This window comes from Penicillium cataractarum (assembly GCF_028827025.1).
Source record: "Penicillium cataractarum strain IBT 29864 chromosome Unknown utg000009l, whole genome shotgun sequence".
NCBI lineage: Eukaryota > Fungi > Ascomycota > Eurotiomycetes > Eurotiales > Aspergillaceae > Penicillium > Penicillium cataractarum.
The window spans coordinates 1968298-1985925 of NW_026622745.1; the positions used below are offsets into that span (position 1 = coordinate 1968298).

The following is a 17628-nucleotide window of genomic DNA, read 5'->3' on the forward strand; positions in this document are numbered from 1 at the left end:
GGTAACGCTGTCCTGGATGGTAACAGGCACCACATTCAACGCTCCTGCCAGCTTCGGAATCAGCAAGCAAGCAACAACGAAGGACACCAACTTCCACATTCAGCCTCCATTCCCACCTCCCAGTCTTGTTTCGTGTTTTTTTCCTTTTCTCCCCTTCTTTTCCTCATGTTTCAACTTCCCTCATTCACTCCACCCTATAATATCTCTACCCCGTTGCTGGGAATATCGATACTATTCTGCACCGCTATCGCCTACACGGTTGCCAAAATGTTCGGATTCGGTCGCAAGAACGAGTTCCCCGTCGACGGTCGAGTAAGTTGCATTGTCAATTGGGGGTTCCATCCTACGAAGTCTTTGTTGCTAATCATCTGTCTTCCAGACTGTCCTGATCACTGGTGGCTCTGATGGCATGGGTCGTGCTCTCGCCATCCAGCTCGCCGCCAAAGGCGCTCACGTCGTTGTGGTTGCTCGAACTGTCTCCAAGCTTCAGAACACCGTTGAAGCGCTCAAGGTACACTCCCATGTTTCCATCTCGTTCATCCTGTCAACCATTCCGCTAATCCTTCCCCATAGCTCATCGCTCTCAACCCCATGAAGCAGCGCTTTCACTACATCAGCGCGGATCTGATTGATAGCGCCGAATGTGAACGGGTGATTTCCGAGGCCACTGCCTGGAATGACGATTGTGCCCCCGATGCTGTCTTCTGTTGTGCCGGCTTCTGCCACCCGGGTTTCTTTACCGATGTGCCCCTCTCAGTCCAGCGTCAGCAGATGGACACTGTCTACTGGACTGCCGCTAACACGGCCCACGCCACCCTGCGCAAATGGCTGACCCCCATTTCCCCAAGTGGGCAGGTCAAAACCCCTCGTCGGCACTTCATCTTCACTTGCTCTACCCTCGCATTCGTCCCAGTCGCCGGTTATGGTCCTTACTCACCGGCCAAGGCTGCCATTCGCTCTTTGTCTGATACCCTCAGCCAGGAGATCGAGATGTACAATGGAGCCTATAGCCAGCGACACCGCAACTCGGCTCCTGCTGCTGATATCAAGATTCACACTGTCTTCCCCATGGGCATTCTCAGCCCTGGGTTTGACAACGAGCAGAAGATCAAGCCCGAGTTGACCAAGAAGCTCGAGGAGGCCGACAAGCCCCAGACTCCCGAGGAGGTCGCTCGGATCACCATCGCCGCTCTGGAGCGTGGTGAATATCTGATCACCACCATGTTTGTGGGCAATATTATGAAGGGAACTGCTCTCGGAGCCAGCCCTCGCAATGCTATCGTCGGCGACACCCTGCTCAGCTGGCTTAGCAACCTGGTCTTCCTTCAAGTTATTCCTGATCTTCGCAACAAAGCATTCAACTGGGGCAAGAACAACGGACTTCCCAAGACCTCGTCCTAATTGTCACGACTGTATTGTTCTTTTTTTCCGACTCGCTAGTCGGTGCTTGTATTATACCCTGCATGTTTCCTACAAGTCTCCTTGCCTTCTTTGGGTCTGATTGAGACGCAGCGCTCTCTTTGTCCGACTGCGACCGGGCATTTCTATTCTTAGTGTCCCTGTATAGATTGACTTTTTTTTAAAAATTTTCAATGATTTCCGTTTACTCAAAACTTTATTCCAGTCCCTCCCATTCTTTGAATTCCTATTGTGGTTCTAGACTCGACTGTCGGATTGCCCAGCATTTCTTTGTAAGTGGCTCACGGAATGCGGGGAGTGACGTAGTGTTGGTTAGAATCCCCTCCACCAGCCTCCCCAGTTTTCAGTATTTCTCTTTGCGCCAGACCGAGTTTCAGAGTTGAAAGAATGACTTGAAAGAAACTGATCAAATCTCAGAATCGCTCGGCCTAACAATCAAATCCTGACTATACAAATCTCGAGTTTGCGCCTGATCTTCCAACAACATTCTCATCGCAAGACTTTCCCATCTCCACAAGAGACGCGCTCGAAGCTGCGACAATTGCAACCGCGTCTATTACCTACATTAAACCACCATTTGAAACATCCTCGATAACCGCTTCGAGGTTCTCAATATCATGGGCGCATTCCTTTCTGTCCCATTGCTGTCCTTCTTCCTCATTCCCACGATGTCCTCTTACACCACCACCCTCAACCTGCTCTTCTTCTATATGACATGGAGCACACTAGTGTGGTCGCATTCACCTCTCCGGGTGGAGATCTTCGGCACCGCCGCATTTCGACTAGCCTTCTTTGTGATACCATCCGTCGTGTTCTTCCTCTTCGACGTCCTGACACCGTCTGCCGCGGTGGTTGTCAAGGAGCATGGCGAGGCTGGGCTTCCCGGTGGTAGGAAGCGGTTTAAGCTTCGATTGAAGGAGTTCAAGATCGCAGGGTGGTCGCTTTTGAATCTTGGGCTGGCCCTCTTTACGCAGGCGACACTTGAATGGCTCTTCACTCGAGTCCTGCGCGTGCGCAGTGCGATCAAGGTGTCCGCGAGCCTTCCCACGCCGTGGACGATATTGCAAGATATATTCACCGGCTTTCTGTTTCGAGAGGCAAGTTCTTTTCTTTATTGTTCTCGTTGTGCTTCTTTGGACTTCCGCTAACTGTTATTCTATATTAGGGCTTGACTTACACTATGCACCGCTACGCCCTCCACCATCCGAGCTCATACCTCACTAAGCTCCACCGGGAATGGTATCACGACCTCAGCTTACCCTTCCCTCTCACCGCGCACTACGACCACCCCCTCGTCTACCTAGCGCACAGATTCGTTCCAACCTATCTTCCAGCCATGCTCCTCCGCTTCCACATGCTCACCTTCCTCCTCTACACTGCCGCCGTCTCCGTCGAAGAGACCTTCGCATACTCGGGATACACCTTCATGCCGACAAGCTTCTTCCTGGGCGGCATTGCTCGCCGTAACGAAGAGCATATGATTTACTTGGGGGAGGGTAACTTTGGACCATGGGGTATTCTGGACTGGATCCTTGGTACTAGTATTGGTGTAACTGATATCGAGGAGGATGTGCGGAATGAGGCTCATGATCATCAACTTGGGCAGAAGGTGAGACAGGCTATGGATGCGAATGCCCGGAAGGTCCATGTTGATACTTTGCGGAGGAATGGGCGGAAGCGGTGAATGGTAGAATGGATATAGGTGCGTCAGGCAAGTGTGGCAATGATTGAATGTCTTGGGTGTTCGAGGCGCTTTGGTTGTATATGTTGATGTATAGATTTTGTCTTGACACGATTTATGGTCCTTCTTGAATTTTGTTTTCTGTTCTATCCATTCGGTTTCCTTTTTCTTCGTGTTTTTTTTGTTCTATGTCTTCTTCCGGGTTTTATGGATGGGTTGGATAGGGCGTCGATAGCAGCGGGAGTTGTGGAGATATATATGGAGAAGGTTTATTCTTGTACATTTAAGCTCGTAAATGGAGTCGCGATCACGTAAAGATTATTTACACAATCCACAAAAGTCTACCGGGTAGGAATCGCTTGAGGTGTGATCATTTACTTCCAGTTGAAGTCAGCAACTGATCCTGCCCGGTTGTCTAGTGGGTTAACCCCTAGGCGCCCGTAGCCACTTCGGTGGGTTCGGCGGTCGTAACTGCGAGGAAGCTTCTGTGGAGCAGGTGCGGCCCCCGGCGGGTGAGGATTTTTATATCAAACTACTATCTAGGATTTCTCCCTTTTAAAGTCTTTTTTATTATACTTTATTTATATTAAATTAATCCCTAAATCTTATAGAATATAATCCTTTTTTTAGAAATTATTTAAAAGGTAGCCTGGTGGATATATTGTGTGTTGTTTACTCCGTGCTGTATCGCGTTGAAGCCGCGGGCTGTACATCGCGCATCGTCATGAAGTATATAGGGAGCGAGAAGTCATGGGTTCAATTCATGGAGATGGTAAATCTTTTCTAAGATCAGCCCACTAGAATATCTATTCTATATCTTACTGGCACTGCAGAACAATCTCTATGAAAAAGACCCAATTTTTTGGATTTGCCGCCTGAACCTGGAAATGGGAGGTGTGTATATGTCATACTGAACATGAAAGAGAAATTCCCAGCCGGACGGCTGGAGCGAGGTATTTTTTAATCTTTTTTTGTTTGGAAGTCTTTCTTCACACGGCTGATCCCCCCAAACCCTCGAAGACATTGAGAAAAGAAAGCCAGCGAGAGAAAGGGAGTCATGCAGGACCGGCCACGGGGCGAAAGAGGAAGAAAAGGAAAAAAAACAGGGCATCTTGAAAAAAGAACAGCCGGATATTCCGTATTAAACCGCCGATCCCTAGAAAAAGCGAAAAAGCATGTGTAGAGACGGAATCCGTTTGTGGGATTTACATGATTCATGAAACCTTTTCCCCCTTCCCGCCACGCGAAAGGGTTGCCGACGTGCAATCGAGCCGCCCCTCGTCTTGAAAGATGAGTCCTCCCCAACTATCTACCGAACCCGCGGCCGCCGCATCGCACTTTTTTACCACTTCATCTCGTGGGGCTTGTCGCCGTTCCGGAGGCTGAAGGTAGTGGCGAGGTAGCTGCTCAGGAACTCCTCCTTCTTGACGCTGCTGAGGATGGACTGGTCGACGGCCTTCTGGTCAGCGGCACGGGCGGAGGCAACCTTCTTCTTCTGTTGAGAGAGAAAAAAACATGTACGTTAGTTTTGAACGTTCAGACTAAATACCCGTAGAAATCTCGAGTAGGAAAAACGCACCTCGGGCTTCTCGCCCTGCTTGAAGAAAGCCTCCTCGGACTTCTTCTCGGCCTTCTTCTCCTTGGTGAAGTAGTCGGGAGTAGAGACCTTCTCGAGGGTCTTGGCGTCAACACCGGCAATGTCGATACGCTTGGAGGTGGCGATAACGTAGCGAGCGTTGACACGGCGGAGGGGAACGCCGTTGATCTTGAAGGGGCCGGTAACGAGGAGAACACCCTGGTCGAGGTGCTTGAGGAGGACGACACGCTTGCCACGGAAGCGGCCAGCGAGGAGGATCAGGATGGTACCGGGCTGGAGGGTCTCGCGAACCTTAGCGGGGCGGATCGACTTGCGGACCTGTAGAGCACAGAAAGAGCGGATGTTAGTGACTGTTGTGTGTTGTGTGCTTGGGTTCCCCAGCAATTCGATTATTTCTCTCGTGGGGAGTTTCCAGGCGTGGTCGGTTTCGCTCGGATGCGATGCAATTCGATCTTTTCTTTTGGTGCGTGCGATGCGTGTCGAGAGTGAAAAGATCTCGTCGTAAATTTGTGACCATCAATTGCTACCGGGCTCGTTTGGAATGAATTGTCGCTTGGTGGTGAACATTCTCTCCCACGAATTGCATTCGAAACAGAATCCGGCGCGAATTGTTGTCGCATCTATCCGAGCGAAACCTCGCATGCCCCGTAGTCCTCCTCGAGTTTGTGTGTATGTGTATCGGATTTGCAGGTTGCCCGGGGTCGTTCACTGACCTTCTTAGGCTGCGACTCGTCGTCCACGGGGTACCACTTCTGAGCCTTCTGGGCGGGCACGAGCCGCTGGCCCTTTCCAAACTGCTTCGTCTGGCCGTCCGACATGGTGACGAAGATGGTGTAGGTGGTTGTCGGGTTGGGGGGTTGGTGTTGGAGGTTGATGTGCGGACTTGCCAGTGGAGTCCAGTTAGAGGGTTTGTGGGAAGGGGAAGCCCTATCTCACGTGATACGGGTTAGCCGAACCGACGGGGCTGACTCATCGAGCTATCGCGCTGGTTATCGCGGCTTTTTTTGGTTTGGGTGGGTCCAGGCCTGGAGATGTATACCACAACACATTCAAATGGTTATTAGCATGTTGTTAATTATTAGTAGACTACATCTTACATCTATAGCTTTTGAAAATAGACTATGATGAAGATAACTCAAGAAATACTTTCTCCTAATCATGATGGTACTGATAGTACGCAGGCTGGACTACTTGTCACCATGTTCCATATGAGGTCATCGGAGGTGAGTAGAGTATTATCATTAACACTATCTGTACTATAGACGAGATTCTACATATTTTTACAACTGTAGACACGCAGAAATATTCTCACACATCACTGATTCCCCCGAAGCTCGGGATAATCAGGTAGCTGCCACCCCCCATCCCTTTCAGTCGAGAATCTCGACATCAACTCGGGAAGACGAAGAAAGCACACCACCTGGAAGATGAATCGGAGAATGGCAACTCCCCACCAGGACTCCGGAAAAGCCAACTTGATCAACCAGGGATGCACGTCTTGACACTCATGCACGTAGGGTCTGAGGACTTCGTCATATTCCAGAAAGGCTTGAGGGAGATCATCCGTGTGCTGATTGATCTCTCCAGCCAAGACATATGCCCCGACAAGAGCACCTGAAGTTCCCATTCCACTCCAGTGCGATGGGCAATAAGCAGCATCTCCAAGAAGCACCACTCGTCCCTGATGCCACGTATCTGTGCGGACTTGCATAACTTCTTGGCAGTACCAATTATCCGTGGATTCTATGCCCGCAAGAAATCGGTCGGCCTCCCATCCGGCATCGCGAAATCGTCCAGACCAAAATGCCTTTTGCTTTTCAACGGAAGCCTTGGGGAGACCTGACATTTCTGGGGAGTCGTCCTTCAGGAAGAGCAAGACCTGTGTCTCAGTCGGGCTATGGCTTCGGCGTATGATTGTTCGTCCTCCAGTGCAATTGTACACTGACATCATGTTGGTGTCTGAATCAATGCGCGGAATGAAAAAGTAGGCGACATGGGTCCCCAACTGGTAGTAGGGGTCAGGACTGTTTGGAGACGATATCGCTCTCCGAATACGGGACCCTTGACCGTCAGCACCGACGAGGAGATCGTATGTATCCGAGGAGCCATCTGAGAAGTAAGCGGTGACTTGCTTGTCATCTTGCTCAAAGCTGTCGACAGTTTTGCCGAAGACATAGTGTACATTATGCTTGGTTGCTTCATAGAGTATGCGCACCAAGTCGCCTCGCATAATTTCGTATTCGGACGTCAAGGTCTGGGCGCCCTGACCGGATTTGTTGGCCATGATAGTAGCTCTGACATTGCCTTTGGCGTCCACCACAGCCATGCCTTGTTCGTCGACAAGTTTGCTCTGAATAGCCTCGTGCAGTCCCATGCGCTTGACGGCTTCGATGCCTGCACCTCGGAGGTCGATTTGCGTGCCCCCGCATCTCAGAATTGGAAAGCGCTCGACAACAGTGACTTGGTGACCGGTTTGAGAAAGCCATAAAGCTACTGCTGGACCAGCACATCCACCGCCGCAGATGAGGACTTTCAAGGGAGCCATGAGGATGACTTGGTTCCGTCGGTGCGTTTCTTCGTGTTTGTTGCTTATGAACAATGTGCTGTGAGCAAAGAGAAAGGACTTGGCTGTAGATATATACCGGGAAACATTTGAGTCAGATGAGCCCTTATATACCTCGTAATCTTCGTAAAGTACAGGGCTCTGAGTGGACACGGACAATTGCGGCTTTTTCGGACAATTCAACATACCCCGAAGGCGAGAGGCAGGCCAGTTGTTTCGATGAGGTCACCTGTGTCACTGTTGGACTTATCATAGGGCTAATTAAAAACTCAGAATCCCATTTCCGGGCAGTCAGCGCTAGTTTGATCTTCATCGCGTAGTTTGTTGATCAATGTCAATCAATCTCTCCAAGATATGACGGGAGAAGTACTTCAACTCCCGCAGGCCCCACAGGCCTTGTCGACCATTCAGGCCACAAGGCCATACTTCATGCCTAAATATTCAGGCGGAAATCACGGTCGCCCGCAACCGCCCCCGATGCAAGTCAGCTGCTCAACACAAACACCAGCAACTGACGTATCCGCAAGCTTCTCTCCGCAGTGCTACTCCCTTCCTCCACCACTCTTTGATTTCTCCCCGCTTACCTGGTGTGGATTGACGAAATTTAATCCATCCACAGAGATTGTCAGCTTCAGCATCACCCTAATCCGCCATGTCGATAGCTCCAATCATCACCTTCAAAGCAGGTATCTGCGACTTTGATGTATGTCGACTGCTGGCCCTAGCTCAACAGCTCAATTATTTCCCTTCTATTCACTCCACCCAGTGTCCATTAATCAACACAATGGAGATGAGAAACAACTAACCCGAATACTTTCCCCCGCTCTAGGGCTCTTCCTCCCCCGCCACCGTGAAGCCTAAGCCGACTCCCGGTTACATTTATCTCTACTCCGAAGATGAACTGATGCACTTCTGTTGGCGCCCTCGCAATGCTCCTCTCGATGAGCCCGATCTTGATCTGGTCATGATTCCTTCAGATGGAAGCTTCACTCCCTACAAACCGTCGGGCAAGGACGCTACAAATGGACGCGTGTTTGTTCTCAAGTTCTCCTCCAGCTCCCAGCGCTATCTCTTCTGGTTGCAGTCTCAATCCCAACACGAGAGTGGTGACCCTAGCTGGTTCAGCCCCCGGGATTTGAAGCTAGGTGAGATTGTCGATGTCTTGCTGCAGGGCGAGGATGTGGATGTTGAGCACGAGATCGCCAACCTCCCCCCGGCGGCCATTTGGTGGCGATGACGACGAGACTATGGAGGATGTGGAAGGAACGGACCATGACCCCAACCATAATCACGGCGGAAGCAGTGGTGGAGCTGGCCCGGATGCTACGGGAGGTGATATCCGCGAGGAGGGACAGGAATCCCGAGAGGGCGGTGCCGATGGTGGACGAGCGTAGGTACATATCTCTGACAACCTCAATATCTCTTCTTTTGGGGCATCTGTCCAAGAACACACAAGTCTGACCATTGTCCTTCTTTCTCTCTCTCCAGTGCTTCCTCGGGCGACCCATCATCGGTAGTTCAAGACTTCTTGCGGTCCCTGGGTGGTAGGCAACAAAGCCAAGGCCAATCCCAGGACCCCGAACGACCATCTACGACACTTCAAGACCTGCTTACTCCCCCTACTACTCTCCCTTTCATCGAGACTGCCGACGATACTACCGTTGATCACCTTCTGAGCTTCCTCCCACCGGCACTACTTCTGCTGGCCCAGGGCAATGCCGAGGCTGCGGAAGCCGATACCGACCCCGAACTTGCCCAGGCGGCACTACTCTCTCTCGAACTCTCCCAAAAGAAAGATATCCTTCGCCGTGTTCTCCGATCCCCCCAGTTTATGCAAAGTTTAGCCAGTCTTACCGTGGCCCTCCGAGATGGAGGGCTTCCCAGCATTAGCGAGGCCCTGCAGATTCCCGTAGCCAATGGCGGATTTATGCGGCGTGGCGGCGTACCCCTTGGTGGGGGTGACGCGGTGGAAGCGTTCCTGGACGGCGTTCGGCAACATGTCAAGCAGAAGGATGAGTCGGGTCAAATGGAAACGGACTGATTAGCTCACTATTATCATTATTATTTGGAAGTCTTTTGAAATACACCACCCCCCATACATGATACATACTATACCCTACTTTCAGAGAACGTAGTATTTATCGTAGTATCGTTGTGATAACAATTTAATCCAGAATGTTGTTTCCTTGCAGGCCCTACGGGCCTATTTTTGGTAAACTGGAGACCCCACCAGGCAACACTGTTTTGCCCATGGCCTCGTCAGCAACTACGATAGTTAGCGTAGACCGCCCAGCGTCTAGAGGAAGAGGTAATTTCCCATCGGAGTGACGCGGATCAGACGAATAACAGCCCGAGGCTGGTGTAGAGTGTAAGGAATAGGTACATTTGTAAACTAGTTCTGGTTATGGAGATACTGGATATATAGTTTACTGTACACAATTAGGTTACAGTGATAAAACAGGCTGTGCACCCCTCAGCCACAGAGGCTAATCTTCAAGATAGCGGAGAAGTATAACCAAGATGGATAAGCAGTCGTATCGTAACTAAGACACGGCCATCTCAGTGTTTCAGACCTAGGGATGTCAAGTCCGACCTTCCGTCGAGCATCGGGCCAATGACAACCAGCCGAACCAGCCCAGCACTTCCCGTGGCTCTGTTCATCTTGCGACCGGCGGGTCTCTCTCTTTTTGAACTAAACCATCTTTCAGCTGCTAACTCGGCCCCATTGCGCTGCGCGACTCTTGGCGACATGACCCCCTCACACTTCTGATCTTTCGCCCTTGAATTCTCTCCTAATACGCAAACAATCATACTTTGGATCGCCTTCGTTCCCCTGATCAACGGGAGCCACCCGCCTTCCCCTCCCAATCTTTCACTTCTATCGTTCGCGCTCCCGGTGATCTCGAACCAACCAACCCCCCTGCCTTGCCGAACGAATGTGAACAGCACGACCTGCGATGTCTCCGATCCGGTAATCCTTGACACTGCCTGACGATGGCGCCGAATAGCCAGACGCCTGGCGACCATGACAGTCCGTCCGCAAACCAGATTCCCCTCCAAGACCTCTCTAGATTAGAGGGCCCCGCCGAACAACGCGGCAGAGGTCGTGCCAACAGTGCGGCGAGTGGTCTTTTCTCTCGACGGTCATTGATGAGAGGAGGGTCGCGGAGGCATTATGAGAGCGTGGCCGAAGAATCCCCCGTTGAATTAGTCGGCGCGATCAGGAATCCGTTTCGACCTACTCGTTATGGCGGCCCGGAATCCGATGAGATCCCTCCTGAAGCCCTGGCGCAGGCCATGTCATTTGGTGCAACTTTCGACGACTCACACCAAACAACAGCGACAGCCGGGCCCTCGTCGATGCATGACTTTAACGACGCTGCTTCCGATCTCGATAATGTGCCGCTGGACGCCTATACTTCTCACGACCACGATGGCTACATGCCTCCACACGTCGAGGACGAAGATGACACCGCACGATTGACGGATCCACGATATTTGCAACCTATTAGCGGCGCCTCCGGGGAAGAGGGCCGACAGAGCAGTGACACGGGTGTTCACTCTGTACACTTTGGACATGGAGCGCGACTGGGTGATGATCTGCCACATCTCGAGGAAGGATTGTCGCGAAGCCGTGGCAGCAGTGCCCGGTCTCGCTCTCTGTCCCCCTCAGCTTCTGGCGGAGCTCTACAACGAGCCAGCTCCATGGTGAAATCCATGTCGCAACGTGTGGTCAACTTGAGTAATGAACCGGAAGTTATAGAACAGGCTATTGAGAGGGAGGAGTCTCACAAAAATTCGCGACTCGAAGGCCCTCCGATGCTTCCCGCAATGCCAGAATACGCGCATGATCCTTCACCTAATGCATCTGGACGGGAAAAACGATCATCATCGAAGCTTTGGCGATATCGAAACAACCCATTCCGAGGCAGGTCACTCGGTATATTGGGACCGGATCACCCAGTTCGACTTTGGCTGTGTGATATTCTCGTTCATCCAGTCATGGAACCTTTCATTCTCGTCATTATTATCATCCAGACCATCCTGCTCATTGTGGAATCCTCAAAATCCGTTTTCAATCGACCATTAGCTGTGCGATGGGGTAGCAGCCCGCTAGACTACATTTTCTTCGTCATTTTCGCCATTTATACCCTCGAAATAATTGCCAAAATTCTGGTGTCCGGCCTCATTTTTAACCCAGCAGAGTACAGTACTCTCAATCGGTCTTTGGGCATTCGCAAAGCCATTGCGGAGAAGAGCAGGAACCTGATCACGCCTCATCGACAAGCGACCACTAAAAAAGTATCGTTTCTTCCGCAAGAACCGCAGGGGTCTATTCTTCGGTCGTTCACCGGAATGAATGCATTAGACCCCAACGCTGGTAATTACGAAGATCCTCTTCATAAGCGCCGTGTTAGACTTGCGCATCGAGCTTTCCTTCGACACTCGTTTAACCGATTAGATTTCGTGGCCGTCGTGGCATTTTGGGTTTCTTTCTTTCTCTCTTTAATGGGCGTGGAGTCAACGCATCAGCTGTACATTTTCCGAATGCTCAGTTGTCTTCGAATTTTGCGTCTCCTCGCCCTCACGAACGGCACATCTGTATGGCACCCTATATTTTAGAGCAATGACTCTTCCTCTCTACCTTTTCATGCGTTATTGGAAATTTACGAATCTATCACTGACTGGTATACTCTATAGGTAATTCTTCGAAGTTTGAAACGGGCTGCTCCTTTGCTGGTTCATGTCGCATTCCTTATCGGTTTCTTCTGGCTTCTTTTCGCCATCGTTGGAATTCAAAGCTTCAAGTCCAGTTTCAGACGAACTTGTGTTTGGATCGACCCCGAAGGCCAGAATAACTATTCGTCCGGCAGTCAATTCTGTGGTGGATATCTTGACAATGTCACTGGAGCGGAAATGCCTTGGCTTGATCATTTGGGCAACCCTTCCACCTCCAGCGCAAAGGGGTTCCTTTGTCCACAAGGCTCCCTGTGCATGGAAGGGGAAAACCCTTACAATGGAACACAGAGCTTTGACAATATCGTGCAATCCCTCGAGTTGGTTTTCGTCATCATGAGTTCCAACACCTTCACCGACCTCCTTTACTCTACCACCGATAGTGACTATCTCGCGACAGCGCTTTACTTTGCTTTCGGTTTGGTCATCCTGAGTTTGTGGCTGGTCAACTTGCTCGTTGCGGTCATTACCCACTCTTTCCAGGTGATTCGTGAAGAAAGCAAGCGCAGTGCGTTCGCCGTCCAACAGATCGATGCGGTTGACAGCGATGAAAATTTACAACGGAGGGTCAACTCGCTCAAACGCATTTATGATAAGACCGAGTGGCTGTGGGTGTGTCTCATCTTCTTTGATCTGGTTGTCCAAGCTTTGAGAAGTGCCACCATGTCGGGCGAACGGGCTCAATTCATTGACAACACCGAGACCGTCGTTACTCTTGTCTTCCTGATTGAGATTATCCTGCGATTTGCATCAGATTGGCGTGTCTTCCATCGAAAACGCCGCAATTGGTTTGACCTCTTCCTCGTGGTAGTCACCTGCGTCATTCAGATTCCTCCGATTCATAATTCAGGACGCGCCTACACCGTTCTCACCCTTTTTCAGATTCTTCGAGTGTACAGATTCGTCCTGGCATTCTCCGTCACTAGGAAGCTGATCATGGTTGTTTTCCGAAACACTGTTGGTTTGCTTAACCTCATCTTCTTCCTGTTCTTGATGACATTCCTTGCATCTATCTTTGCAACCCAACTTTTCCGAAGCCAGATTCCTCCCCAAGACTCCGATGGCAATGCAATCAGCGTCACCTTTGCTGACATCTACAATTCGTTTTTGGGAATGTACCAAATTCTCTCGAGTGAGAATTGGACAGACATCCTCTACAATGCTACCACTTACACAGTGTCTTTTAATACCGCTTGGATCTCTGCTGCATTCATTATCTTGTGGTTCATTGTGGCCAACTTTATCATTTTGAATATGTTCATTGCTGTCATTCAAGAGAGCTTTGACGTGTCAGAAGATGAGAAGCGAATGCAGCAAGTGCGGGCGTTTCTGGAACAGAAGCATGTTGGTGGAAATGCGCGAGGCAACCTTGCTCTCTCTAAGATTCTCCGTCTAGGCAGAGACTCAGATCGCTACAAAGATCCCCTGGACCACGGTCCTGCCGCGATGGAAATGCTTCTCAAGGATGCTGTCGTCCGCGACTTCCTTGACGAAGAGCAAGAAAATGCAGAGGCCGAAAACGCGAACCGACGCCGAGAAAATACGATGATCCCGGATAGTGCGAATCAAGAAGCCGTCGAGCCCGGCGCACTGTCTCGACTATGGACAAAGACCACCTCTCTCATCTTGGGCCGGGAACCAAACCCGTTCTACTCCAAGTTGCAGTTTTCACGAGCCTATGAAGAATTGGACCCGCGGACTATGGCAAGGGAAGTCGCATCTGCTGCCGAGGCCAGAAAGCGCGCGCAGCGAGAATACCTCGTCAAGCATCCCAATTACAACAAGTCGCTGTTCATCTTCTCGCCACAAAGCGCTGCTCGCAGACTCTGCCAGAAGATTGTCGGCCCTGGACGGGGCAACCAGCGAGTTGAAGGTGTTGATCCGTATAAACCGGTGTGGTATGCGTTCTCGGCTTTCATCTACGCGGCGATCGTAGCCATGGTGCTCCTTGCTTGTATAACCACACCACTGTACCAACGACAATACTTCCGCACCACCCGCAACTGGTTCGTATACACTGATCTAAGCTTCGCTGTTATCTTCACGGTCGAGGCACTGATCAAGGTCATCGCCGATGGCTTTTTCTGGACACCCAACGCATTCTTCCGCAGTTCTTGGGGTTTCATCGACGGTGTCGTGTTGTTGACCCTGTGGATCAATGTTGGCAGTTCCATAAAGAAGGACTGGAACGTTTCCCGGGCCATCGGTGCTTTCAAAGCGCTCAGGGCTCTGCGTTTGCTTAACGTCTCTGACAGTGCCAAGGACACTTTCCATTCGGTCATCATTGTCGGAGGATGGAAGGTCGTTGCCGCGGCGGCCGTGTCGATGAGTTTCCTCATTCCATTTGCCATCTACAGTGTCAACTTGTTTAACGGACAGATGATCTCGTGCAACGATGGCAACTTTGTGGGGAATTTGACGGCCTGTGTGGGCGAGTATGCCAGCTCTCCCTACAATTGGGATGTATTGGCTCCGAGAGTCGCAGCAAATCCATACTACGATTTTGATGACTTTGGCGATGCCTTGTTCATTCTCTTCCAGATTGTTTCTCAGGAAGGCTGGATCGACGTACAGGATAGCGCGATGCAGATTACTGGAAAGGGCTTGCAACCGCAGGACGGAAGTGCACCGGAGAATGGGTTGTTCTTCGTCGTCTTCAATTTGTTGGGTGCAGTGTTCGTCTTGACGCTGTTCGTATCTGTGTTTATGCGCAATTACACAGAACAGACTGGCGTTGCATTCTTGACCGCTGAGCAACGATCTTGGCTGGAATTGCGGAAGCTGCTTCGACAAATCTCGCCGTCCAAGCGGTCGTTCAATGAGAGAAGCAACAAATGGCGCTTATGGTGCTATCGAATCGCCGTTAAGAAACATGGGCGATGGGCGCGATTCGTGACCTGCATTCTCGTTGTGCACCTGCTTCTTTTGGTACTCGAGTATTACCCCGAGCCTAATTGGTGGGTGACGACTCGTACAATCTGTTTCTTCGTCTTCATGTTCGTCTATATTGCCAACGTTCTCATCCGGTTGATCGGTCTCGGATGGCATCGATTCAGTCGAAGCTCTTGGGATCTTTATTCGCTTCTCGCCGTGCCTGGTGCATTCATCACGACCATTCTCGATCTCTCGTATCCAACCCAGGTCGTGCTTGAGTTGAACAAATTGTTCCTCGTCTCAATCGCATTGTTGCTTATTCCTCGGAACAACCAACTTGACCAGCTTTTCAAGACTGCCGCAGCTAGTCTGCCGGTGATCGGCAACCTTCTAGCGACCTGGTTCGTGTTGTTCCTGGTATTTGGCATTGCCATGAACCAGGCCTTCGGTCTTACCAAGTTCGGCTCCCAGGAGAACCATAACATGAACTTTCGCGACGTACCGAAATCCCTGATCTTGCTATTCCGTGCTAGTTGCGGTGAAGGGTGGAATGAGATTATGGAAGATTTCGCGACAATGGTACCTCCCCTTTGCACATATGATTCTAACTTCCTCGATGATGATTGCGGTGGTGCCGCCTGGGCTCGGACACTGTTTATCATGTGGAACATTATCAGCATGTACATTTTCGTTTCGCTGTTCGTTTCGCTCATCTTCGAGAGTTTCTCGTATGTCTATCAACGCAGCAGTGGACTGTATGCGGTCAGCCGTGAAGAGATTCGCCGCTTCAAGCAGGCATGGGCGACCTATGACCCGAATGGATCGGGCTACATTACCAAAGAGCAGTTCCCCCGGCTACTTGGGGTAGGTCTTGACCTTTTTTGTTGCAATTTGCGCAAGCTCTGGTCTACTTTTGTGAATATCGTCTAACTTGGAAATTAGGAGCTTTCTGGTGTTTTTGCCATGCGAATCTATGACAATGATTTCACTGTTGGAGCTATCCTAGACCAATGTCGAGAGACTCCTCGCGAATCGGTGCATTCTTTGAGCTCGATGCACAACGCATTGCCTCTTCGCTCTCGAGAATCAGTCCAGTCACTGCGGCCAAATGGCGAGACTACCCTTGCGACGGGCGTTGATCTCAAGAAACTCTCTCGTATCATTGATCGCATCCCGGTCAATACCATCCGTGAACGACGTCAACGCCTAAATACCTTTTATGAGGAGATTCTCGTTTCGGCTGATCCAGAACGAGGAATATCATTCCACCAGTGTTTGATGATTCTCGCGCATTACAATGTCATCAGCGACAGCAAGAGTTTGCGACTTGAAGAATTCCTCCGTCGTCGATCCCGACTGCAACGTGTCGAGGAAGCTGTGCGTCGCAACACGGTTATTGGCTTCTTCGATACGCTCTACTGGTCTCGCGAATTCCGGCGAGCTTGCGACCGCAAGAAATCTAGTCGCATGACGGCTGTTCCACAATTTACCGTGCCCGAGATCTACGTCGACGATCCTGTCGAGGAGGAACCCGAAGAGCACGCGACTGGCGCGATGACACCGCAGAACCAAATAGATCCCGACTCGCCATTTGCACCCATGCTCTCGCCGACGTCGACTTCTCACCGACGGGCGGAGTCCAGCCCAACTGGACGCCGTAACGACCTTCCTCGTTTGGATACCAGCTTCACTGGGCGCGCCTCCGGTGCTAGTACCCCTACGGAGTGGTCTAGTATCAGCCCGTCAAGGACTCCGCGTCGTTTGTACGGTGAGCGCGTTTCCTTTGAGTCTGGTGAGCTCGACGAGTCGGTCAGGGGAGCCGATCACTCTCGCCAGAATAGCGCGATTAGTGTGCAAGATGTCATGCACTCGCTGGACAACTCTGCTTGGGGTGAGAGTATTCGGCGCAGTTTCACACAGCGACGATCGGGTGATCGAACGAGCGAACATTAGACAGACCCATTTTAGAGGTTCTCCGAAAAGTACATGTTGACTTATGCCTCCCCACGAGACACGAAACGTATGGAGGTATAGACCTATGACTGAAGAGCCGAGACGTGACTTGGCCCTGTATGCATTTCTTTTTTTCTCTCTTCCCTTCTCTTCATTCCCTATTTTCTCTTCTCTGGACATTCCTTGCATCCTCGACTTGACCTCGAGGTGATTCACTGTTTCCTTTTTCTTAGCCTATTCTCCTTGTTTTTGCCTGTCGGATGATTTCCATTTCGCTGTATATTACCCTCTATGATCCCGGCATCCTTGGGAGCATTATTCTGCATAGCAACGGCGTGGGCTTGCCAATTTTTTTCTTTCATGGATTCCAATTTTTTACCCGAGGGTTTGTGTTTTTTTAGTTTCCCCTTGCTCGGATAGAGTCGATATCACACTCGGGGTATAATAGGTTCAATAGAATGTGGCATGTACATGTACTAGTTCTAGGATGATAGGCCATGCCAGGTACAAACGTTTTCTTTTGGAGGCTAAATCAGGGTGGGTCTGGCTGGTTCACTAAGTAGGTTATTAGCCATTATTGTAAGTTACTATTGGTTGGCTGGACAATCCGGGTAACCGTACTTTTTACGAAGTACAGTACGGAGTACTTGGGTACTAGACTATATAGATGTCCTGGAGATCGGCCCTTCGCCCTTTACCGGTATAGATAACAGGGATACACCACTTAACAAATGCAGTCAATAGAATAGCAAACTACCTTCAAGTTTTAAGCTCTTATCGATCTCCTTCATATCTTAACTGTTT

The 17628-nt window shown here is 50.6% G+C and overlaps 6 protein-coding genes across 6 annotated transcripts; 4 read left to right on the plus strand and 2 right to left on the minus strand.

Moving 5' to 3' along the window:
• Positions 1 to 267: 267 nt before the first annotated feature.
• On the plus strand, positions 268 to 1401 carry ksrA (3-dehydrosphinganine reductase; the record flags this gene model as incomplete). Its single annotated transcript, XM_056704223.1, has 3 exons — positions 268 to 312; positions 380 to 511; positions 574 to 1401. 3 exons carry the CDS (start codon positions 268 to 270, stop codon positions 1399 to 1401), a joined length of 1005 nt encoding a protein of 334 aa, XP_056550183.1.
• Positions 1402 to 2087: 686 nt separating this feature from the next.
• Positions 2088 to 3103, plus strand: N7496_011311 (sterol desaturase family protein; the record flags this gene model as incomplete). The annotated part of the gene is made up of 2 exons (XM_056704224.1): positions 2088 to 2516; positions 2585 to 3103. 2 exons carry the CDS (start codon positions 2088 to 2090, stop codon positions 3101 to 3103), a joined length of 948 nt encoding a protein of 315 aa, XP_056550184.1.
• A 1339-nt stretch (positions 3104 to 4442) lies between these two features.
• Positions 4443 to 5515, minus strand: N7496_011312 (60S ribosomal protein eL6; the record flags this gene model as incomplete). The annotated part of the gene is made up of 3 exons (XM_056704225.1): positions 4443 to 4595; positions 4680 to 5015; positions 5411 to 5515. The coding sequence occupies 3 exons, from the start codon at positions 5513 to 5515 to the stop codon at positions 4443 to 4445; spliced, it is 594 nt and encodes a 197-aa protein (XP_056550185.1).
• Positions 5516 to 6012: 497 nt separating this feature from the next.
• N7496_011313 (uncharacterized protein) lies at positions 6013 to 7242 on the minus strand (the record flags this gene model as incomplete). The annotated part of the gene is made up of 1 exon (XM_056704226.1): positions 6013 to 7242. One exon carries the CDS (start codon positions 7240 to 7242, stop codon positions 6013 to 6015), a length of 1230 nt encoding a protein of 409 aa, XP_056550186.1.
• A 670-nt stretch (positions 7243 to 7912) lies between these two features.
• On the plus strand, positions 7913 to 9301 carry N7496_011314 (uncharacterized protein; the record flags this gene model as incomplete). The annotated part of the gene is made up of 4 exons (XM_056704227.1): positions 7913 to 7963; positions 8090 to 8446; positions 8505 to 8650; positions 8749 to 9301. 4 exons carry the CDS (start codon positions 7913 to 7915, stop codon positions 9299 to 9301), a joined length of 1107 nt encoding a protein of 368 aa, XP_056550187.1.
• Positions 9302 to 10254: 953 nt separating this feature from the next.
• Positions 10255 to 16824, plus strand: cch1 (calcium channel protein CCH1; the record flags this gene model as incomplete). Its single annotated transcript, XM_056704228.1, has 3 exons — positions 10255 to 11862; positions 11962 to 15735; positions 15814 to 16824. 3 exons carry the CDS (start codon positions 10255 to 10257, stop codon positions 16822 to 16824), a joined length of 6393 nt encoding a protein of 2130 aa, XP_056550188.1.
• Positions 16825 to 17628: the final 804 nt, after the last annotated feature.